Here is a 24,315-nt window from a genome sequence, read left to right as displayed (position 1 = left end):
AGGTATACCGAATAGTGTCCGGCTAGTGTACATATATACACTATGTATACAGCTTTGTTCAGATATACCCATTATCAGATGGGCAACCCACCCCCCGCATATAGAAGATGGGGTAACCATTTTGCCTGCACATTATACACAGATGAAGCCATGTCCAGCTGCCTGGCACTAGTTTTGGTGTAGTGGGTTGCCTGAATGGCTAGGACATCTATGTGGGGGGAGCCTACAGCAGGACATTCAGGTCACAAAGGTTATTTTTTCCAGGTGGCATGGGAACCTGCCAACCAGGATTTTCCTAGCTATTGTGACCACCTGTGGTATAAAAGCTTAACTGACCTGCAGACACCTTTTGGCGTCTGCCTTGACATGATGGTGGCATCTCATTATACTTAGTACTTGGAGATTTAAATAAGACAGTGGATGCAACATCCGCATGCTAAGCATTATAATGTAATATTAATGATATCTAAACCCAAGAAGTGACCTTTTTTATATTGCAGCTTGTCAATCTTACTGTTAATACTAATGTAGTGGCTGCAGCATTTTTTCATGGTTGAACATTTTTGTTTAGCAAAAAAAAAAATACTGGTTACGTGTTTTGCCAGAAATGCAGTGTTCTGTGAATTAAACTGACATCCCATACAACATTATCTTCCTTACAAGGTGTCTTTATAAAAAAAAAAAATACAAGTCACCTTACCACCCCATGGAAGAGAAGAGCGAGGGACATGGTTGTAGTCAGGCCCTGTTCACACCTGAGCATTTTTCAGCTCATAAAACGCTCCTCTCTGAATACTCAAAACACCCAACAAGCAAAATCCCATTCATTTCAATGGCCCCTGCTCACATATAAGCGTTTTGTCACCTGAAGCAAAATGCCTGAAGCTCAAAAAGTACATGAGCTTCTTTTTTGGCAGGTTACAAGTGTTTTTGTTAGATGTCAATGCCTGCCTCCAAACACCTGCGAAAAATGCCTGAAAATGATAAGCTCAGGTGTGAATGGAGCCTGAGAGCCTATAGTGAAAACCATGCCTACCTCCATAGATGCAGTACAGTGAGTTTTTTTTATTCTGAAGCACTGGATTTATACAGTGGTGCATAGAGTATTGGTGTATATGTTTTTATAGTAGCTAGCATCCCTATTTTACATTGGTAAATGTTCTATTAAAGCTTTCGTATCCTCTTTTCTGCTCTAAGCAGCATCGGCATCTCCAAAATCTCAGATAGTATTTCCTGGTGTCCAACACCATTCCTTTTCTCAACCGTTACAAGGCTTCATTCACACCTGAGTGTATCGTTTTCTGGCATTTTTATTGGGCTTTTTTCAGGTGTTTGGAGGCAGGCATTGACATCTAACAAACGCTGGTAATCTGCCAAACAAGCTCATGTACTTTTTTGAGCTTCAGGCATTTTGCTTCAGGAGACAAAATGCTCAGATGTGAACAGGGGTCATCTGTGCTGGGACAAGGTCTTCCAGCACCTAGGGCAGTGATGGCGAATCTTGGCACCCCAGATGTTTTGGAACTACATTTCCCATGATGCTCGACTACACTGTAGAGTGCATGAGCATCATGGAAAATGTTGTTCCAAAACATCTGGGGTGCCAAGGTTCGCCATCACTGACCTAGGGCAAGGATGCCAAACTGCCCCCCCTTCCCTTAGGGTTAGGGTCAAGGCGCCCCCCCCATCTCTGCAATAAACCATTGCGCCCAGGGCAACCGGCCCTCCTTCCCACCCATTGTCCCGGCCCTGGGGGTCATTGAAATAATGGGATTTTGCTTATTGGGTAGTTTAAACTTGAGACATGAGTGTTTTACGAGCTGAGCTACACTCAGGCGTGAACAGGGCCTTAGGCACAATTGAAAGAACGTAGTAGAGAAGATAGTAAATGCAAATAGTGGCCCAAAGCAACCAGTTGCCATTTTTTATTAGTTGTAGCAAGGTCAGAAGAGTGAAGGAGGCTTGTTTGATATAAGTCTGCGTAGCATTCGCCTGGCCTTGCTTTTTTTAGCTGCTTGACTTTTTGCTGTAATACGTAGTAATTTTAGAAGTGGGTAACGGTCTTTAATCACTTTAATTTTGTTTTCTCCCACATCGTAAGCAAGACATTAGGAATCATTACAGTTCCTTGTCTACTGAGTATTTCTCTGAGTGCCAAAGGTCTTTGAGATGTGTTGATGGTGGACAGGAAAGGAATTACTAAGACAATGTGCTCAGAAAAGATGAGAACGATGCATAGATCAGAGAGCACGGAGAACAATACACACAGTGATTCTTCCAGAGGCTCTGTCCTACTGAGGAAGGAAGTGCTACTGAGGACTGTCCTGGTCCATACCTGCCTAACCCACTCCCATCACTGTGGTTAATGCAGGCAACGTGCAACCGTGCAGGAAACAGTCCTCTCTAGGTGGATTCCCTGCAGTCTCATTGTCAGTTTTATCATGCATCGACTATACATGTTTCTATATTCTCTCTGATCTCTTCTTTTCCTTTCTACCATCTTTGTTGACAGTGATGTCTTCAACACTTTGCAGGATATTTTTTCTGGGTTAAACTGCTAACATGTACAACATCCTGAATAACTGAATCCCTAGGTCCCAATGTATAAAGCAGTAATAGTTCTGCATCACTGTACACCCCTGGCCTACCTTCTTAGGGTTTCTCACTCCTGCCTTGCGGCACAAGGGTCACCGGTTAGAATCCCAAGCAGGACACTTACTGCATGGAGTTTGCATGTCCTCCCTGAGCTTGATTGGGTTTTCTCCAGGTACTTCAGTTCCCCTCCCACACTCCAAAGAAATGTGGGTAGGTTCATTGGCTCCTGTCTAAATTGTCTATAGGATATGTATGTAATGCATGTGTGAGATAGGGACTTTAGACTATAAGCTCCTTAAGGACAGGGGACTGATGTAAATGCATGCACAATATGCAAGGTGCTGAGCAAATTGTTGGTGCTATATAAATACCTGTAATAAGTGAAATTTAAATATTGTGTGCATTTTTTTTTTTGCCACGAATGGCTCTCCTAATTAATTCTATACTTCTTCGTTTTATACCTTAAGTGCCGGTTCACATTTCTGCGATCACAGAGATCGCATGTAATTCGGAGCGCACTGCTCCTAAAATTACATGCAATCTCTGTGCGATGCAAATTCAGCCATACAGTTTGTATGGCTTAATTCGCACCCAACTCGCACAGGACCCTTTTTTTGGTCCGCAACAGAATCAGATCGCATGGTGGTTCACACTAGTGCGATCCGATTCTGTGCGAACTTTCAGATCGCACTGCGATATGCAATCTGATCTGGGGGTGTCGTTAACTTTTAATTGACACCCCCAGCGTATTGCATATGGCAGTGGGAACTGCCAGGGGTGCGGATGCGACGTAGGAACACGCTGTATATTTGCTGTGTTCCCGCATCGCAGAAATGTGAACCGGCACTTATACTCCTATATTGTATTTTTTTTAAAATATATATATTTTTTATATGTATAGCTTGCCTTCTCCTTACAATTACTTATGCCTCGTACACACGCATCGATAGTTGGCCATGAATTTTCGGCCAACGTCCGATCGGCCGATTTTTGGCTTGTTAGTATGATGCTTTCGACAACCGACTGCGACTTTTCGGCCGAATAAAATCTGGTGTGCATGCTATAAAATTTTTGTTGGCCAACAACACAACGGCCGATTTTCTGTCAGTCAGTACAGATTTCGGCAGACAAAAATCTGATGAGCAAGACTGGGCATGCTCAGAGAAGAAAAAACACAGGGAAAGTAAACCAGCACATGACATCACTTCTGAAGTTGGTTGTTGTTGGCCGAGAAAATTCGTGTGCAGTCTAGAGCACATTTCAACCAACACAACAACACTGGACAAAAGACGGCCGATCGGTCGGCCGATAATTGTTACGTGTGTACGAGGCATTAGGCTGGCCACACGTGTTCCATTTTCTTGTACAATTTTCTGTTAGATTTACCAAAAACTTCATAATATGAGGTCAAAACTAAACAACACTTTGAATTGTATCCAATTAGGCAGGCCTTTCTACTACATAGTTGAAGGTAAATTTAAAGAAAATTGTATAATGTATGGGCAGCATTACAGTGCACATTTTTATTTAATAACCTGGCTGATACAGCACACAGTTGTACTTACAAGGCAGTGTAAACTACAGTAACCTGTAACAACCAGCTATTGTACCGAACCTTGGTTACTATAGATTATTGTACTTTTGCTGTTTTTAGATTTATTTTGATCTGGAGAGTGCGCTCAAAATCAAATTTTCCCTCGAACATGTCTTTAGATTTATTTTTATCTGGAGAGTGTGCGTGCAAAATCCAATGTTCCCTGTAACATGTCATATTTATAGTCGTCCTGTATAAATATCTATACTAATGCAGTTACTTTGTTTCCATCGTAGATGGCAAGGTTCCACTATCCCCTTTCAGAAGAGCCAATTCTGTAAGAGACAGAGTGAAGAAGTTTACAGAAGAGCCCCCAGGCATGCCTCCTCCTCTCACTAACAGATTCTCCAGTATGAGAGGTGAGAGACTCCCTGCAAGAGGAGGACGTATACAGCTACAGCAATCCCTGTTCGCTACAGGTCAGAAAAACGGTCACGACACATCTCAGGTGGGACAGGAAGAAAAGGTAGCCGCTAAACCTGCGCTTAATCGCACCGTGTCTGGACTTGGCAGCCAGAAAAGTGCTAAAGAAGCAGAAATTGATAATAAAACAGCATATGTACCTGAAATCAGGAGCTTCAGGAGTAACTCCATAAAAGGGTCACCGGCTCTCAGCTCTGCAGGACTCAGCACATCCTCCGGGGAAGTGAACAGGAGACTTCCCCAAAGCAAAAGCTCATTCATCCCAAAGCAGGAAGGTGGGAGGAGCAACGCAGACCAATTGCAAGTTACCCAGGCCAAAACAGAGGGGGGGAGACAAGTTGAAAATACAGATGGGACCATTACAAAATCAGTGGTACAAGGCGGTGCGCAACGTGCTACATCTACTCTGCGCACATCTTCCAAAGACGCTCAGGGCAACAAGCAGGACGACGATATGAAGACCTTGCTCACCATTGAGATTAAAGATGGAAGGAATCAAGGGACTAATAGTCGGATCGTGGGGCAGCCAGGAAATCAAAGAGCAGGTAGACTTCAATTTATTAAACCTCTTTATTATACAGTAAATTGCAGTGCTTCCCAACTTGGTCCTCAAGTACCCCCCGAAGAGGCTGTGTTTTGGGAATGTCCCCTAGATAAAATGGCTATCAAGAATACCAAGCCATTGTTGTTGATTTAGGCACCTTTGCAAGGTATTGGTAATCCTGAAAACATGACCAGGGGTGTGGGGTACTTGAAGATGGAATTCTAAATCATAAATATTTTAATACACATAACTCTGTTTAATAGTAGGATCCACACACGTGTAGATTACACAGTATTGCAAAGATTGTAAGGTCGGATGATCTTTCTGAATCTTTATTATAATTGGCAGGTTATAGTGAGTGCCTATCTGATGTAGCATACAAAGGGTGGAATTGAATTGCTTTGGACTTCTGCTGACCCCTAGTGGTGATCATTTATAATGGCTTCATGGAGAAGCCACAAACCTTATTGGGAGTGTTGAGTTAAAGCCAAGCTCATTAAGGCTGGCCATAGATTATACAATTTTCTTTAGATTTACCTTCAACTATGTAGTACAAAGAGCTTGCTTATTGAATACAATTCAAAGTGTTTTTTAGTTTTAACCTCATAATATATGGTTTTTGGTAAATCTAAATGAAAATCAAACGTATGGCCAACCTAAGGAAGAATGGACATTTTCTTCCCCTCTAACCAAAAATCCAGAGTCTTTCTTTCATGGTGCCATATCCTGTGCATTACAAAACTAAATCAATTTTAAGTGAGTTGCCTTTTACACAGAAGTATCGAATGTTGGGGCATAGGTTGGGATTTTAAAGGTACCATTTTAACAACCTTTAAAATCCCAACCTATGCCCCAACATTCGATACTTCTGTGTACTCAATTAGGGATGTGGTACCTCACGACAAAATTTACTATTCTAATGAGCTAATTTTGTTGAGTTGCCTTTTAGGTTTCCTCGGTAAACGTTTAATTATAATTCAGGTCAGCCCTTTAAGTTCTAAGACACTGACATTCTATATTAATGGCTTAATATCCAGGTTCATTTGTTTATTATGCGAATGCCACTACTGTTAATACTGCCTGCTGAATGATCTAGCCCAGTATTTGTATGTGTTCCTGGTTGTAAATGGTCTGGATTTGCATGCAAAATAAAAGTTCCACTTTTTAATGAACACCAGCTACATTAATAAAAACACAGGATAATAAGCCTTTAAATTAGTTTTAAGTTGGCACTGTTTTTTTGTTTAAGTCCTGCTAGTTGGCCTTCTGTACCTGCTACCGTGTGTGTGTGTGTGTGTGTGTGTATATATATGTATATATATATATATATATATATATATATATATATATATATATATATACATACACAGTATACCTCCACAGTATCCATGCAGCTCCACCATTGTTGGCATGTTTACTTGGAGATGTTTAGCCCCTGTACAATGTCTTTTCTCTAAGGCCATCCATCATGTGGCTCCATTACATCACTAGTAGGTCATGGAAATAAACAGAAGCCCGTTCTACCACATGCAGAGACTTTTATTGGCAGCAAAAAAAAGCATTGTTATTTTAATGTCAGTTAATTAAAACAGAGCACTGTTCCTAACTACCACTTATATTGGCTCAGATTGTACAGACCTTTCTGGTGTATATACAGGGTGGGCTTCTGCATGAACTGTACTTTCCATAAATGATCCTGAATTTCATGTGAGTGTTCTTCAAGCAGATGTGTCTCTGAAGTCTTATCTATCTGTGGCAGCCTAATAAGACCTAAAGACAAATGTAACCGTCTTTATTTCCCAGTATGGAAAATGAGACTTGAATGTTGGTGTCTCATCATTTTGGAATGACAAGCAAGTGATTAGGTTCTATAGGACATTGGCAATACAGTTTCCAACATGCCATGGGACTAATATTGGGTTTTTTGAATTGGCCTTCTCTGCATTGTACCAGACAGATCCTTCTACATAGATCTGGGAAGAAACTTCACAACCCCTTCTGGTTATTCCTTGGGGTAAAGAGGCATTGGGGTTGGTCTATGAAAGATGAAGCAAGAGTGTAGCTGTTGTCCAAAACAACCAAGCAGGTTTAGCTTTTATTCCTCAGGTCAATAAAGGAAGAAATCTGTGGGCACAACTTCTTGCACCAGTATTCCCAATCAAACCCAACCTCGCAGTTTTCACACATCATATTTCACGGGGGGCATGGAGTTCCACAACAGGATTTAATTATACACTAGCTGTTTATTATTATTTAAAAAAAAAAAATATATATATATATATATATATATATATATATATATATATATATATATATGTGTGTGTGTATGTTTGTGTGTGTGTGTGTGTGTGTGTGTGTGTATGTATGTATGTATGTATGTATGTATATAATATAATATATATTATATGTGTGTGTATGTATATTATAATATTTTTTTTTTAAATAATAATAAACAGCTAGTGTATAATTAAATCCTGTTGTGGAACTCCATGCCCCCCCGTGAAATATGATGTGTGAAAAAACTGCGAGGTTGGGTTTGATTGTGAATATTATGTTATTATTATATTAGATTGTGAATATTATTATTTTATTATTATATTTCTTTATTTAGCAGACCACAAGAAGTACATTTTACAGGTAAACATTAGAATGCCTCAGGTGTATGTGAGTGAAACCAACTTTGGTAGGATAAATATCCCTGACAAGGAGACCCAATTCTAACCAATGTAGAAATTATAACATTTCTGATACTCTTTCCCTGTTGAATGACTTCTGGTAAAACTTTCAAATTCTTTCCCGAAGTACTGTACATCAGATAAACTGACTTTCAGCCTGTACCTGTGCTATCTGGTAATTAACTTGAGCTATAATGGGATTAAACCTGAGTTTGCCAATCAATTATATAACATTTGCAGTATATGACAAAATCTCAAGAATGTGTAAGTTTTGCAAGTAATCTGTGTGTGTCATTATTTTTTTCCCTCTAAGAACTTACCTTGGGTCTGACGGCTTCCCCATTCAGAATTGGCAGTGGTGTCACCACCACCAGCAGCAGCAATACAAGTGGAGTCAATGCAAGCAATGGGGTCAGTTCGAGCAACATCAATGTAAGCAGTGGTATCAATGCAAGAAGTGTGAACACAAGCAACACCAACGCTGGCAGTGGGATAAGTACAAGCAGCTTTAATTTGGGCAGTAGGACCAATGCAAGCAGTGTAACTACAAGCAGCTCCAATGTAGGCAAAACCATCAGTGCAAGCAGCATCAGTGTGGACAGTGGAATCAGTACGAATGGTGAAAGATCCAAGGTATTTGAAACCTGTTTGGTAATGCAGATTAAAGCAGTTATGATTTTAAATCTGAATGGCAACAATCACTGGAGAGTTCAGCTTTCCAGTGCACATATATAAATGAATTGCATACTACATAATCATAGGATTGTTGTGCCAACTAGTATTTGGGCAGGTTTAAAGCCGAACTCTGGCCAAAAAATAAGATGCGAAACAATAACCTGTTTAAAATATAAAATGACAAAGCTGCTTTTATTCCTCTCCTAGGTGTTCGGTCCCTCCCCACCCACCCAGAGCCTCCTGGGGTAACATCACATAACCAAGGAGGTTAAAGGACCAGTCAACCCTAGCTGGCTGATCTCACACGTGCATTTGGTAGCCAGCTGTAAATCATCAGTTGGCGACAGCTGGCTCCCAAATCCTAGATGTCGGCGCTGGAGCCTATTGAGCAAAGCCTTTGGGTGGTACTAAGACAGCGCTGGACCTAATGGACTGGTAGGTTGGTGTGTCCTATGTCAGCAGCTGCAGTCTTTGTAAGGTCCAGTAAATGGTGAGCCAGTATGGTCCAGCCATTGGTGAATCAGTATCTTGGCATAATGAAGACTTCTGCTTCAGTCAACTCCATAATAAGGTAGGGACAGGAGTGCAGGTAAATAATCAATAAGAAATGTGAAGGAGCATGGCACATCTCTAAGTCTTAAGATCAACACCCCCCCTCCACCCAAGAAGTAGACCTGCAAAGGAGAGCGTCAAGACACCTATGGTCACTCTGAAAGGGGGTACAAACCGTAGTGGCTGAGATTGGAGAGACTGTAACTGTTGCCTGGGTGCTTCACCATTTGCCGCATTATGGCAGAACAAGCCACTGGTAACTAACATTTAGGACTTCTCACCTACAGTTTGCCCAGAATGCACAGGACAGACTTAAAAGTGAGCTGGAAGAAGCTTCTATTGTATAATGTGACCATAACAGACAACCTGCAGTGCTTACACCAAACAGTGTTTATTCTGATGGCCACTAAACAAAAGCACACCATTCCCACTGTGAATCATGGTGGTAGCACATTATGCTGCAGGAGTGTTTCTTTGCAGCAGGCACTGGAAGGTTTGTTAAGGTAAAGGAAAGAATGTAGTAGAATACAAGGAGATCCTGATGTATGCTGCAAGAATCCTAAACCTAGAGCGCAGACATGTCTTCCAGCAAGATGGTAACACCAGGAGAAATGCCATATGACATAAAAAATGGCTTTAGGCTAGGTTCACATCTATGTGGTTGGTGCAGGTTTCCTGCGCATTTTGTAGTGTGTTGAGTTTTTTTAGAACAGGCAATTTTTATGCGTGTTTGCATGCAGTTTTCATGCTTTTTCTCTAACAAACTGAGTAGCTGCTTGTTTAGGAGCAAGCTGGGAAGTCGTCTGCTGCGTCCTTAACAATCAATGAGTTATCGGTCCTTTATACAAGCATGCAGCCTGGCAGGTCAGGAAAGGGAGGGAACAAACGAGCGCCCTCTCCTGAACCATACCAGGTCACATGCCCTCAACAGTACCCCTACTCATTCACCAAAAAAAAAAAAATGTAGTGTAAAAAATGTCAGTAGGCAGTTTTTGACAAGTCCTTTATTTAAAAAACAAAAATAAAAAACAATGTCCCCTGATGTAGATCCAAAAAATAAAAAACAATGTCCCCTGATGTAGATCCATCTTCAGTCATGACACCCGCCCCCACTGCCGACCCAAAAAAAGCAAAACAGTCCACTCCTGCCAGCTCAACAGTTGGATAATTCTTAAAGCGGAAGTAAACAGTTCGATTTTTACCAGTTTCAAAAGAGTTACATATCCCCGGCATGCTGGTTGTGCTCTCAACCTAACTGCCAAACCATGCAATGGCCGCTGTCATAACTGATCACATGTGCAGCATCATGGCAGTTGAAGAATAAACAGAGGCCAAGATGGCAGCTTCCTTGGCTGAAAATGATAGGAAGGTTTACTACCACTTTAAATAACGGATAGGCGAGGTCACCCGCTGACGTCTCCAGGTGTCAGCCAGGGGCTCGCTGGACTGGCGAGGTCACAATGGGGCAGGCCACCCAGTGATGTCAGCAGCTGACCACACCCCTTAGTTTAAGAACTGTCAGATGGCAGAGCTGGAAAACGATGGTAGCCTTCAGAGGCAAAGCCCTCCCTCCACCAAAGCAACTCCCCCCCCCATGTTGAGGGCACGTGGCCTGGTATGGTCAAGGAAGCGGGGGGTTGCCAGGGGCTTGTCCCCTCGCTTTCATGACATTGCTGGGATTTATGCTCAGATACTGGTCTGGTATAGTTTATTTGGGGGACCCCACAGCTTTTTTTTTTTTTTATTATTTTGGCTTGGGGTTCTCCTCAAAATCCAGAAGGGACTGGTATGGAATTGGGGGAGATGTAAGTCCCTGAGTCCCTATGTGAACTTGTACCATAGGAAGCCATGGACTGTAGTGCATTTCTTTAAACTGCAAAAACGCACAGGTGTGAATCTAGCCCTAAACAGTGTTAATGCCCTGGTTTGGTGGGTAAAAATCTCAATCCAATAGAAAAGTTATGGCTAGGCTTGAAATAGGCTGTTTCTGATCTTGGTACATCAATGCAGAGGTGGAGCAGAGGAATGCGAAGAACTGCAGTGTCCAGATTTCCAAAGCTGATCGAACCTTATCCATAAAGATTATTTCATTAGCTTAACATACATTTGTTTTCAGTGGCACATACAACCACTTGCAAAAGTAGTTTTACACTAAAAGATGACTTTGCATGTATCTTTGTCAGGTTAGGTCAAGCAGTATTAAACCTAAAAGCATTTATTCTTGTAGCTTACCAATTCTTAGATGTGATGGCTACATTAGTTTTCTTTTTTATGTTTTCTTTCTCCAATTTTCATTTAGTGATCCAGCCAGTAAGTCTTCTTCTTCTTCATCTTCTTCTTGCATCATCTTCATCATCATTTTCCAGTAGTCCTAATCGTCAGAAGTCAATTATTGATAGACTTCTGTAAAGTGGGAATGGCCATAGATGAATCAAAATTTGGTTGGTCCCTTCTGATCCAGACAAATTTCAACCCATCTATGGCCAGCTTTAGAGTAAGTAGCAACAGTAGCTGCATGATCCCATGATCCGCATCTTGTAAAACAACCCATTCCGTTTAAAATGGAAATGAAAGGCAAAACATTTGTGTATAGATATAAAAAAAAAATAAATGATATACACTTCTAGACAAAAAAAAAAAAAAGTTTATCACATACCCTCTGTTCTCAGCTGCATAAGAAATAGCAGCACACTGGTCTTCCCAGGGAAAGGGGGAGGGGTTGTAGTGGTTTCAGGACAAGTCTGATCATTGGAGGAGAGCAGGCTGAGTTCCCAGTATAGCTAGAGAACTGTGCACATTGTGCTCTCATGCCTAGTGTAGTCAGTTTTTAATAGGAAAGCAGAGGGACTGGCTGGAACACCAGGACTTTTAAAGTAAGTAATACAAAGAGAACTGGATACTTTTCTGTAAAAATATTGTACACAATGCACATGCAAGTTGAATGATGGTTTCAGCATGGCTGGCTAGTTCTGAGAAGCAGTCATATGACTGCCTCCTGTGATCGCACCCGCTGTGGGGCGCGGGTGACACTCTGATCAGTGTCCTCTGGACAATGCTGATCAGACGTGATCAGCTGTGACGTGATCAGCTAGTAAAAAGCTAGTTCTCTGCACTCCTTTCCTCATACTGACAGTGTGAGGAGAAGCGAGCTGATAACTGGCTTGTGTAAGGGACCTGTACACTGATGATCAGGGCACTGATTATCAATGCGGTCCCAACTGTGCCCACTAGTGCCACCTATCCATGCCACCGTTCAGTGCAGTCTCATCAGTGCAAGCTCATCAGTGCCTCTTCATCAAGGCCTATCGGCACAGCCTCATCAGTGCCTCTTCGTCAAGGCCTATGAGTGCAGCCTCATCAGTGCCTCTTCGTCAAGGCCTATGAGTGCAGCCTCATCAGTGCCTCTTCAACAAGGCCTATGAGTGCAGCCCCATCAGTGCCTCTTCATCAAGGCCTATGAGTGCAACCTCATCAGTGCCTCTTCAACAAGGCCTATCAGCGCAACCTCATCAGTGCCTCTTCAACAAGGCCTATGAGTGCAGCCTCATCAGTGCCTCTTCATCAAGGCCTATGAGCGCTGAGCGCAGCCTCATCAGTGCCTCTTCATCAAGGCCTATGAGTGCAGCCTCATCAGTGCCTCTTCATCAAGGCCTATGAGTGCAGCCTCATCAGTGCCTCTTCATCAAGGCCTATGAGTGCAGCCTCATCAGTGCCTCTTCATCAAGGCCTATGAGCGCAGCCCCATCAGTGCCTCTTCAACAAGGCCTATGAGTGCAGCCCCATCAGTGCCTCTTCATCAAGGCCTATGAGTGCAGCCCCATCAGTGCCTCTTCATCAAGGCCTATGAGTGTAACCTCATCAGTGCCTCATCAGTGCCTCTTCATCAAGGCCTATGAGTGCAGCCTCATCAGTGCCTCTTCAACAAGGCCTATCAGCGCAACCTCATCAGTGCCTCTTCATCAAGGCCTATGAGTGCAGCCTCATCAGTGCCTCTTCATCAAGGCCTATGAGCGCAGCCTCATCAGTGCCTCTTCAACAAGGCCTATGAGTGCAGCCCCATTAGTGCCTCTTCATCAAGGCCTATGAGTGTAACCTCATCAGTGCCTCTTCATCAAGGCCTATGAGCGCTGAGCGCAGCCTCATCAGTGCCTCTTCACCAAGGCCTATGAGTGCAGCCTCATCAGTGCCTCTTCAACAAGGCCTATCAGCGCAACCTCATCAGTGCCTCTTCATCAAGGCCTATGAGTGCAGCCTCATCAGTGCCTCTTCATCAAGGCCTATGAGCGCAGCCTCATCAGTGCCTCTTCATCAAGGCCTATGTGCGCAGCCTCATCAGTGCCTCTTCATCAAGGCCTATGAGCGCAGCCTCATCAGTGCCTCTTCATCAAGGCCTATGAGCGCAGCCTCATCAGTGCCTCTTCATCAAGGCCTATGAGCGCAGCCTCATCAGTGCCTCTTCATCAAGGCCTATGAGCGCAGCCTCATCAGTGCCTCTTCATCAAGGCCTATGAGCGCAGCCTCATCAGTGCCTCTTCATCAAGTCCTATCAATGCAGACTCATCAGTGCCTCTTCATCAAGGCCTATCAGTGCAGACTCATCAGTGCCTTTTCATCAAGGCCTATCAGTGCAGACTCATCAGTGCCTTTTCATCAAGGCCTATCAGTGCAGACTCATCAGCGCACATCAGTGAAGGTGAAAAATTACCTGTTTGCAACATTTTTTACAAAACTATAAACGTTTTTGGGGTTTTTTTTTCTAAATTTTCAATCTTTATTTGTTAATAATAATAATAATAATAATAATAATAAAAAAAAAAAAAAAAAACAGTGGTGATTAAATACCACCAAAAGAAAGCTCTATTTGTGTGGGGGGAAAAAATTCCAATTTAGTTTGGGTACAGTGTTGCATGACCACGCAATTGTCATTTAAATGGTGACAGTGAAAATTGGTCTGGGCAGGAAGGGGGTAAAAGTGCCAGGTAGGTAAGGGGTTAAACCTAGCTCAACATAGGGTAAAAATTAAAACCGTACTGCCTGGAAATTCCTAAATGCTTTGTAATTGAACTGAACTAAAGAACCATTTTTCACGTCTGCAACAGCCAGGGTTTCCTGCAAAGTATTGTTCTAGTATTGGCAGCAGAAAGGTTAACTTGCTGCTTCATCTCTAGGAATAGGCAGCTTCCTGCCACCTGCTGCGTCCATATCTTTCTTCCCTTTGTGTCTGTACAGAGATGTTTTGTATATATATTTATAGCTCTGGTCTGTAAACATTCCCCCATATCTGGATTAGAATGGGAATCGGAGCTGGGCCCAAGCTTTGTCCTTGGACTGATCCACACTGATTTGTGACAGTTACTCTGTTGGAAGGCACACCCACCCCACATCCCGTCCGGTGTCTGTTATACTGGTTACTGTCCTAAGCTAGCTTCTTAGACAGATCTGATCTAACCATGCCTAGTGCAGGTACCCAGGAGCTGGATAACCAGTTCTCAGAACCAGTGTACAGTGCTGAGAATGAGCTCCGGATTTTTCAGAAGCAAATCACTCAGCAGCTGCGAGATATGGCCATGCTGTTGGAACCTCTTACAACTACGGTCAATGACTTAAAAGAAGAGAATCTTCGACTCCATATAGAACAAGAGAGGCTAGCACGGCAGGTGGAAGAGCTGACACTTTTCCTTGGTGGGCAAGAACCTTGTAACACTGTGCCTCATCCTCCAAGATTTGCAAGCACACGTAGATCCTCCTCTGTGCATCTGTCTCGAAGTAACAGTCTTGTAAGTGTACTGGTTAAGCCATTATTTTTTTGTTGTTTATTTTGTTTTTTTAATACATGAGGGCATTTTATTTAGGCCCCTTTCACACTTGTGCGACTTGTTCTGCGATTTGGGAAAGCAAAGTTGCATGACAAGTCGTTCTCCATGATTTCTATGGAGTACCGTTCATATCTGTACGACTTCAAAGTAGTCCCGACTCCCTGCACTACTTTTGGCCGATTTTAATGCGTTTTTTAGGTCCAAAGACATAGGCATTGCTTCAAGTCGCATCAAAGTCGCGGTAAAATCACGCAACTTTTTAAGTTGCACAAGTGTGAAAGGGGCCTTAGGTAACATAGTTTCTAAGTTCTTATGCGAGCTGATCTTCTCTGCATCTTTGCCCTTTTATCCTGCATCCTTGCTTTTAAAAGTTGATTCTTTTTTTCTGCAGTATATTTTACTTTTTCTTTAGATAGGAGTGGTCCACTGTTTCGTCTTCTTTTTTTTTTTTTTTCTTTTTTTTTCCTCCCTTGGTACAAAACATGCATTATTATAGGGCTGTATATGTATACATGGTTTTTATGGCTTTGACAGGTGAGCAAATGTCAAAGACAAGTTTGCTATCTATCCCTGTAGCAAAGTGCTTGCTAACTGACCTATCTGTACCTGAAAGCCTTATTTCTTCCTCCTTACAAGTAGACAGGATTCAGCACACCAACATTTTCTCAGCATGAAATTGTGGTGCTTTTGCATCTAAATTCTCCCCTACTAAAAATACATGAAAGTGATATTAAAGGTACAATTTTTTTTTTTTTTTAAATAACAGTCATGTTATACTTGACTGCTTTTGGCACAGCCCTGATCCTTCTCTTCTCGGGTCCTCCCCCTAGCACCCTGGACTCCTCCCCCTAGTTGAGTGCCCCATATCAAGCTGCTCCCAAGCTGCGCTTTGTATGTCCATAAGACAATGGCTCCCGCTGCGGTCTCAGCTAATTGGGAAGCAGGGAGCAGCGACGTTCGTGCACATCCCTGGATGGAAATTGGACTCAGTTAAGTAGTAGGGGGTAGTCTGGGGGGAAACTGCACGCAGAAGGTTTTTTACCTTCATAGATAAATGCATGAAGGTAAAAAAACGCTGCCTTTAGAACCATTTTAAACCAGAGCTCCAACCAAAAGGGGGAGTTCTTCTTTGAGGAGTCCCCCGCTCCTCTTGATGAATTGGCACTTTTGATGAGGGGGGGGGGGGGGGGACAGGTGCCTGTTTTTTGACAGGTACCCGCTCCCACTTCCGCTCCAATCCCCCAAGTGGTTGGAGCAGAAGTTCCCCCCCCTCTCTGCAGTCTTTTGGGACATGTGATCCGGCCTAGAATACTGCATCCACCATTCATGATGTGCAGCGCTACTCGCTCATGCCCAGTGGGCACCCAATTGAGAAAGAAATTTAAGACATCCCAGTGTCCTTCTGTGCTGCCTCAGCTGCTCTGCAGCTGAATGAACAGGGAGCGCTCTGTACAGAGGCTTCCTGTTCATTCACAAACTGGAGCACAGAAAAACACAATTACAGGAACCAGTCCCCTGTAGTTACCACCTGCAGCAGGTGGGAGGGAAAGGAGGAGAAGCCAGCTTTCAGCTATATTGCAAGGGGGGGTGGGGGGATACAGGAAATTTCTTCCAGCAAATGCACAGATTTCCCCCTCCTGTACAGGATACCCTTCATCTTGCTTGTCAGCTGCCCTCCTGTTGAGCCCAGGGTCTGTACAGAAAAGGTGGCAGTACCCCTTTTATCATACATAAATGTAGAAGCTATTGAAACTCCAAGTAAAGGTTTCCTTATCCTAATAGAATGTGTAATACAATTATTGTGGCTGGCTAATAGTTTCTTGATGACTTATCTGAAAATATTTTATACATTAAAATTTGCAGTGAGGTTAATTAGTTGCAATTACCCTTTTCATTACTATTTTAAGGTTTTGCAGGAATGTCATTTGCATTGTTCTGCAGCCCTTGTATCCTATAATAGCTCTTGGCAAGAGGAAGGAGCCAAATGTCCATGTGTTTGTGTGGTTCATTGGCAACTCATCCATCCAAATCCTCTATTGTCTGCTCTGGTTTCATATCCTGTGGGCAGCACTCGCAAAAGTAAGATTGTTTTCTGACATGTGAAATTGTTTAGCATATGTAGTGAAGAACAGCAACAAATGAAAAGCAGCTACTGACCACCAGAGAAGCTGAGCATTAATAATAAAATACTTGTGATGGGATATACATTCTTTCTAATGAAATAAGGTAAAAGGTTGTGAAAAATAGTTTCTCTATCGTTCATGGACAGACGCAGCTTTGTATCTTCTTAGCCATTGGGTTATGCTCCTCCATCAGGAATAGGACACTAGGCAGGGAAAAGCTTGCACCACGCCTATGGGGCTGTCCTTGCAGGCATAACTCCACACAATCTGCTACAGCCCTCAGTTTTTCTGCCTAGTTTAGGAGTAGTACCTAGTTCCCTACTCGGACTTCAGTCTTAGCTGTTATTTTTTGGGAACCTTTTTCTGCTTTAAGTAGAGTTCCTGGAGAACTACAAGCAACAGCCGGCTGGGTTTCGCACTGGATATTCTAGATCCTCAAGGTCTCCCAGCCTGGCCAGCGAGGGTGAGCAGGTTATAGTCCAGCACTAGGCCTAGCCACGCCAGAGCCCCAATGGACGGGGACAAGCCCGCGAGTGGACCATGTCGCTGGGCCACAAACTACATGGAACACCCTGAGTTGCAGCATACCCCTTGGCTGGCAGCCCCCGCATCCAGGATGGGAGGTAGTCTGCTCGGAGTGGCGCCCACCTGATCCGTGGTATGGTGAGTAAGAGTCCCGCTCCCCCCCCCCCCCCATTCTCTGGCTGTCTCAGGGTGGATGTGGGCCCCCTCCATGGAATAGTTGGACCCTCGGGTATCCCTCGGTTCCCCTGGCCTCTCGGATATTCCAGGCCTCCCCTTAAGCTGCCCCCCCCCCCCCACATTACAGGTTCCTACCTTTTTGGGGGGAGGATATATTGCAGCCGCTGCGGCGGTTCTGCAAGGGGAGGGGTTTTTTCTGGTGGGGTCCCCAGGTGGGGACCATCCAATGCCCTTTTGTCAGGTGACCCCCTTGGGGGTCCTGGAGACCGCATGGCGCGCTGTGGGGGCCGCCATTTTGCTGTAGATTTGCCCTGCATTAATGTCAGAATCCGTCATTGTAATGTATGGGAAGCCATTTTCTAAATCTTCCCCATAGGAATACATGGGGCAGCCATTTTCTTGTGGTCCACGGTGCTGGATAGCATAGGCAAGGCATCAGACACTCTAGGCATGATCCAGGTGCTTTCACTTCCTGTGTCAGATCGTTTTTTTTCTGCTGTACAGATCGTTCCTGCAAGCCTCCTGATCGGTTTGGTAAAAATTTTTGGAGTCTCTAGTGGGTTTGCACGCGCACACGCACGCACGCAAGCTAACAGACTGTGTTAGGCTGGGACTTGCTGTACTGCCAGTGCAGCGGTGCGATCGCGTTTTTGCAACTTTTTTAAAGTGACACTACTTTTTTTTAAATTTAGTGAACATGGAGTCCCAGGACAAAATTTCACCTATAGACCCCCTCAGTTCGACTGCAGAACCTTCTGGGGCGCAGCCCCTGTCAGCTCTTGCAGCAGTTTTGGAAAGCCTAGTGTTAAAAAGTAACACTAGCCATAAGCGCCTTTTTGCCTTCACCCCTCTCTGTTGTATATTCAGAGACAGATGTTGGCCACCGCAGACTCACCCTACCCTGGTGGCTCTGTGTCATCGCATTTTGATGGCAACGAGGACTTGTCATCAGCCGCTGCACCGGAAAGCGCTTTGGTGGAAGCACTTAGTTTCAGTCGAGAAATTTTAAAAATGGTGGATGAGTCTACAGTGTCAGGAACGCTGGTGTCTTTTGGCACCCGCAAATCCCAGAAATTAGGCAAAGTGTTCCCCTGTCTGGAACTTTTTGACAATATTGTCAATGAACAGTGGGGGCGCATCAAGCACATGTTAGTTGTGCCCAAGCATTTTAAATACCGTTATGCCTTCGCGGATAAGGTCTCCACTCTGTAGACCGTGCCACCAAAAGTGGATCATCCAGTTTCCAGACTGAATAAGTCTACTGTGGTCCCGGTGGAAGAATCCCCGGACTTTACGGACACTGTTGGTAGACGGATTGGGTCTCTGTTCCGCCATTTACATGTGCTAGCGGGCTCCATATTGAAACTAATTTTTGTGACCACCCTGGTGTCACAGACTGTCACTGAATGGGTGAAGTTACTAAAAGGTGTCATGGAAACGGAATAGCTATCCCCGGGGGTGATTGAGCAGTTAGATCAAATGGCTCAAGCCCTTCTGTAGATATGCGATGTGTCACTGGATGCGGCTCCGCTGGTAGCCACAGTGTCCGCGGTGGGGATTGCTATTAGATGCATTGTGTGGCTAAAAAGCTGGTCTGAAGACCAGACTTCCAAAAAGGCTTTCTGACCTTTCCTTTATGGGGGAGAGGTTGTTTTGATTATCTTTCTGACCTTCCCATTACGGGGGAGAGGTTGTTTAGATCCTCCCTGGATGAGTTGATCAAAGGCTTTATGGGTGTGAAGAGTACACTTCTCCCTCAATCCTCTAAGGCAGTGGTTCTCAACTCCGGTCCTCAGGACCCACCAACAACAGGCCAGGTTTGCCAGATAACTAAATTACATCACAGGTTATCTCATTTGCTGCTCATTGATTGCAGTATTCTAGTCTGCATCTCCATAAGGTAATACCTAAAAGCTGGCCTGTTAGTGGGTCCCTAGGACCGGAGTTTAGAACCACTGCTCTAAGGCAAGGCACCACGTGCTAGATGGGGGCCTTCTTTTACTGCTCATAGTCGGCTTTTTCGTACCTCCAAGTCGCAAGAAAAAGGAAAGCCATTCAGGTCTTCTGGGAGTTCCAAGAAGACGTGATCAGGTAAACTGAAGACAGGCCAATCCGTATCTGCAGACAAGTCCTCGTCTGCATGAAGGGGTGCCCTCACCCGATTCTGGAGTGGGGCAACATCTTCGCTTCTTTCCAGAACCCCATGGACTTCCTTGTTTCAGGACAAATGGGTTCACGAACTGATCCGATCAGGGTACAAGATCGAATTCCGGTCTCGACCGTCTGACAGGTTATCTCCAGATCGTTTAAGGGATCTCCAAGAGGCGGTACAAGATCTGCTGTCACAAAGGGCGATTGTGCCGGTTCCCTCTCAGGAACGTTTTCAAGGTTTTTATTCAAACCTGTTTACTGTGCCCAGGAAGGAAGGCAAAGTGCGTCCAATCTTGAACCTCAGGCTTTGAACCGCTTTGTGCAGGTACAGAGGTTTCGAGTAGAGTCCATTCGCACGGTAGTGGCGTCCCTACACCAGGGAAACTTTTTGGCCTCCATAGATCTAAAGGACACATACCTACACATCCCTATCTACGTAGGACACCAGCGTTTTCTCTGCATCGCTATAGGAGAGGAGCATTATCAATTTGCGGCGTTACCCTTTGGTCTCGCCTCCTCCCTAAGGGTCTTCACCAAGGTACTGGCTCCAGGGTTGGCATTACTGCGCCAACGGGGGATTTCAGTACTGGGGTAGCTGGACAATCTCCTGTTCAGGGCGGACTCTCACTCAGCCCTGTTGGATGATTTGACTGTCACTATCCAAACACTGCAAGAGTTTTGTTGGAACATCAATTTCTGAAAATCCGCCCTGATATCTTCAATGAGACTGGATTATCTAGGCCTGACTCTGGACTCCGCTTTGGCGAGGGTCTTTCTTCCCAAGTTGCAAAAATTGCAGGGGGCGATCCGGTTGTTGCTGGCAAACAATCTGTCCTCTCTGCAGACTTGCATGCGGGCCTTGGATCTAAAGGTATCAACCTTCGATACGGTTCAGTTTGCTCAGTTCCACACGAGACCCTTACAAAAGGAGATTATTGGAAAATAGAACAAGGATCCAAAATCCTTGGATACTTTGATTCGGTTGAGTCGCAACACAAAGTCTGCTCTTCTGTGGCAGCTTCACTTGTCAGCACTTCGCTAAGCCAAGTCCTTCTTCCCGTTGTATTGGACAGTGGTTACCACAGACCCCAACCTGTCAGGCTGGGGAGGAGTGCTGGGGAAACTCTGCGCCCAGGGATCCTGGACGATGGAAGAGTCCAAGCTGCCAATGAAGATCTTGGAGCTCAGAGCGATTAAAGCTTTGCCTGAGTAATTGGACGGCTTGTCTGCAAGATTGCCCAGTCTGGATTAAATAGGACAGTGCCACGGCCGTGGCATATATCAATCATCAAGGGGGCACCAAGAGTGTCTTGGTGGCCCGGGAGGTGGCAGAGATACTGGATTGGGCAGAGAAGTTGGTCCCAGCTCTTTCTGCTGTGCACATCCCAGGAGTGGAGAACTGGCAGGCGAATTACCTGAGTCGTCAGGTGTTGGATGAGGGGGAGTGGTCCCTGCACCCAGAGGTGTTTCACCCCCTGAGTGTCTAGTGGGGGACACCTGATGTCGACCTCTTTGCTTCTTGACTCAAGAAGGTTCAGAGGTTTGTGGCCAGATCAAGGGATCCTCTGGCTGACACCACAGATGCACTGGTGGCTCCTTGGGGTCAGTATCAGCTGATCTATGCATTCCCTCCGCTGAAACTCCTGCTGAAGCTGTTTTGCGAGAATAGAGGGATACCAGTCATTCTAGTGGCCCCAGACTGGCCTCGCCGCTCTTGGTACGCAGACCTGTTAAGATTGGTCGCTGTTGCTCCTTGGAGGTTTCCTCTCAGGGAAGATCTGCTGTCTCAAGGGCCGATCTTCCATCCTGACTAAAGGGCCGATCTTCCATCCTGATTTATAGTCGCTGGCTTTAACGGCGTGGCTGTTGAAAGCCAGGTATTGAAGGATAGAGGTCTTTCTGACTCTGTGATTCCGACACTGTTGAAGGCCAGGAAGGCTACTTCCAGAAAGATCTTTCATCGTACGTGGAAATCGTACATTTCATGGTGTGAATCCTTAAAAGTGCACCCTCGCTTGTTTTCAGTAGCTAGGATTTTGACTTTTCTTCAAAAAGGGGTTGAACAGAATTTGGCTTTGGACACTATCAAAAGCCAAGTGTCGGCTTTGGCTGTGTTTTTTCCAACGTCCTTTAGTTACGCATGCCCTGATTCACACTTTTATTCAGGGGGGTGCGTCATATGCTGCCCCCAAAGTGATCGACCTCCGTGGGATCTGAATTTTGGTGTTAACGGTTCTTCAAAAACCTTCTTCAAAAACCTCCTTTTGAGAACATTAGGGAGATTCCCCTGCTTACATTATCTCAGAAGGTTGTCTTTTTGGTGGCTATCACTTCTGCCCGCAGGGTGTCTGAATGGGCGGCGTTGTCCTGCCATTCACCTTATCTGGTCGTCCACAGAGATAAACTGGTACTTTGACCTGATCAGTCTTTTCTTCCTAAGGTGGTTTCCTTTTTCCATTTGAATGATGACATTGTGCTGCCTTCACTCTGTCTTATCAAGCATCCAAAGGAAATTGCTTTGCATTCTTTGGACGTGGTTCGGGCAATTAGTGTTTACCTGGCGGCTACTGAATCTTTCAAGAAATCATATGCTCTTTTTGTCCTTACCGAAGGACTTCGAGATGGATCAGGCAGACGGTGGTTCAGGCTTATTCACTGAAGGATCCGGTTCCTCCTTTCCCGGTGAAAGCGCATTCTACTAGAGCGCTGAATGCCTCTTGGGCTTTTTGGTATCAGGCGTCAGTGATGCAAGGCAGCAACTTGGTCGTCAGTGCACACGTTTACAAAATTCTAAAAGGTAGATGTGTTGTCATCTTTGGATGCCTCTTTTGGCCGCAAGGTTTTGCAGGCAGCTGTTTATAAGAGAACTTTTTTTTTTTTCTCTTTGAGGGTATATGTTTTTTCTAGATGAGCTCCAGTTGTTCCTGGTTGAGCTCCTTGTTACCTGGTTGGCTACGTTTAGCCTTTGGGGAATAACATTCTTCTTTGCATTGTTTTTCCCACCCCTCATGATGATACTGCTTTGGGACGTCCCAATGGCTAAGAAGATATGAAGCTGTGTCTGTCTACAAACGATATAGAAAACTGGATTTTTGACTGTAAAATCCTTTTCTCTGAAGTTCATTGACAGACGCAGCACCCCCCTTTCTAATTATGAGTGGAATGAGCTTGTTATCTTCTAAACACTGCTTGCAACAAAACTGAGGGCTGTAGCAGAGTGTGTAGGGTTATGCCTGCAGGGACAGCCCAATAGGCATGGTGAAAGCCTTTTCCTGCCTAGTGTCCTATTCCTTATGGGAGGAGCATAACCCAGTGGCTAAGAAGATATGAAGCTGCGTCCTGTCGATGAACTTCAGAGAAAAGGATTTTACGGTAAGTCAAAAATCCAGTTTTCTCTGTCCTAAAAAAAAAAAAATAAATGTTAGCAATCTGCTACTTGTCCAGGAAATTATGGCAACATGTTACTTAATCTTGCCCCCAATTGGCTGCTGTTTTTCACTATAATCCAGACAGTTGGGGAAGAAAACAGACAATGTAACTATATATATCTCGATCTCATAAACCTGAGCTAGTAAAATGATAGTGTCCACAGAGTGTTTTCTAAATCATATTTTTAAATGCAGCTTGTGCAGGTACTTGAATTCGACTCTGAATCCTCCTCTTGCAATATCCGGTAAACCATCACTTATACTCAGAGAGGGAATGTCAGCACTGGGGTTATTAAAGCATGCATGCATGTGTAATGTCAATGAACATTCTGATGGGGTTTGGAAAGTAGAGGGCAGTGGAGGTACCTTAAAGTGGTTGTAAACCTCAGACATGAAATATGAACAAATCATATCCCTCTATTGTGTGTACTTGTCTCAATCCAGAGCACTATCTGCTGCCCCATTTTGTATGAATCACTTCTGACAATTTTTCCTGACACGAGAAAAAAGTTGACAGCCTCAGCTCTGCTGCTGTGTGGAGGGAAGGTGTGTCCTTTCCCTCCAATCTGCTTTCAGAGCTCTCTTCACTGAGCTCTGCAGAGTAACCTTAACTCTCCGACCCCTTTTTTCTGAACTCGAAGATAATAATTATATTTCAGCAATTTGAACAGATGTAGAGGAGACAGAGCTGCAGGGTAGAACTTGTGTAGGAGGATTTTGTTTCATCTGTCTATTACCTAAGGCTGGTCACTTCACTGGGTATATGTAAGGGTTTACACTCACTTTTGGCCAATTGCTCTCGCTGGTGTCGATCACAGCCAGTGAACCCAGTCAGAAATGTTTGAATGGATCCACAGAGCCGCATCTTGGGGGCGCGCCTGCTTGGGGGCACCTGGCAGGTGGGGGTTCCAGGAGCGCCGGCAAGGGACCCAAGAGGCGGAGGATCCGGGCTGCTCTGTGCAAAACTGCTGCACAGAGCAGGTAAGTATGACATGTTTGTTATTTTAATGTAAAAAAAAAAAAAAGAGGGCTTAATA

The 24,315-nt window shown here is 44.4% G+C and overlaps 1 protein-coding gene across 1 annotated transcript in view; it reads left to right on the top strand.

Moving 5' to 3' along the window:
- SMTN (smoothelin) overlaps positions 1–24,315 on the top strand; it is a 269,740-nt gene that overhangs the window by 190,461 nt on the left and 54,964 nt on the right. Inside the window, exons 9-10 of the mRNA XM_082260465.1 lie at positions 4,426–5,157; positions 8,145–8,464. Coding sequence (XP_082116591.1) covers positions 4,426–5,157; positions 8,145–8,464 — 1,052 coding nt within the window. The remainder of the gene's footprint in view (positions 1–4,425; positions 5,158–8,144; positions 8,465–24,315) is intronic.

This window comes from Pelophylax lessonae, assembly GCF_965119305.1.
Source record: "Pelophylax lessonae genome assembly, chromosome: 1".
NCBI classification, from domain to species: domain Eukaryota; kingdom Metazoa; phylum Chordata; class Amphibia; order Anura; family Ranidae; genus Pelophylax; species Pelophylax lessonae.
This window is presented reverse-complemented; position numbering and strand designations above follow the sequence as displayed.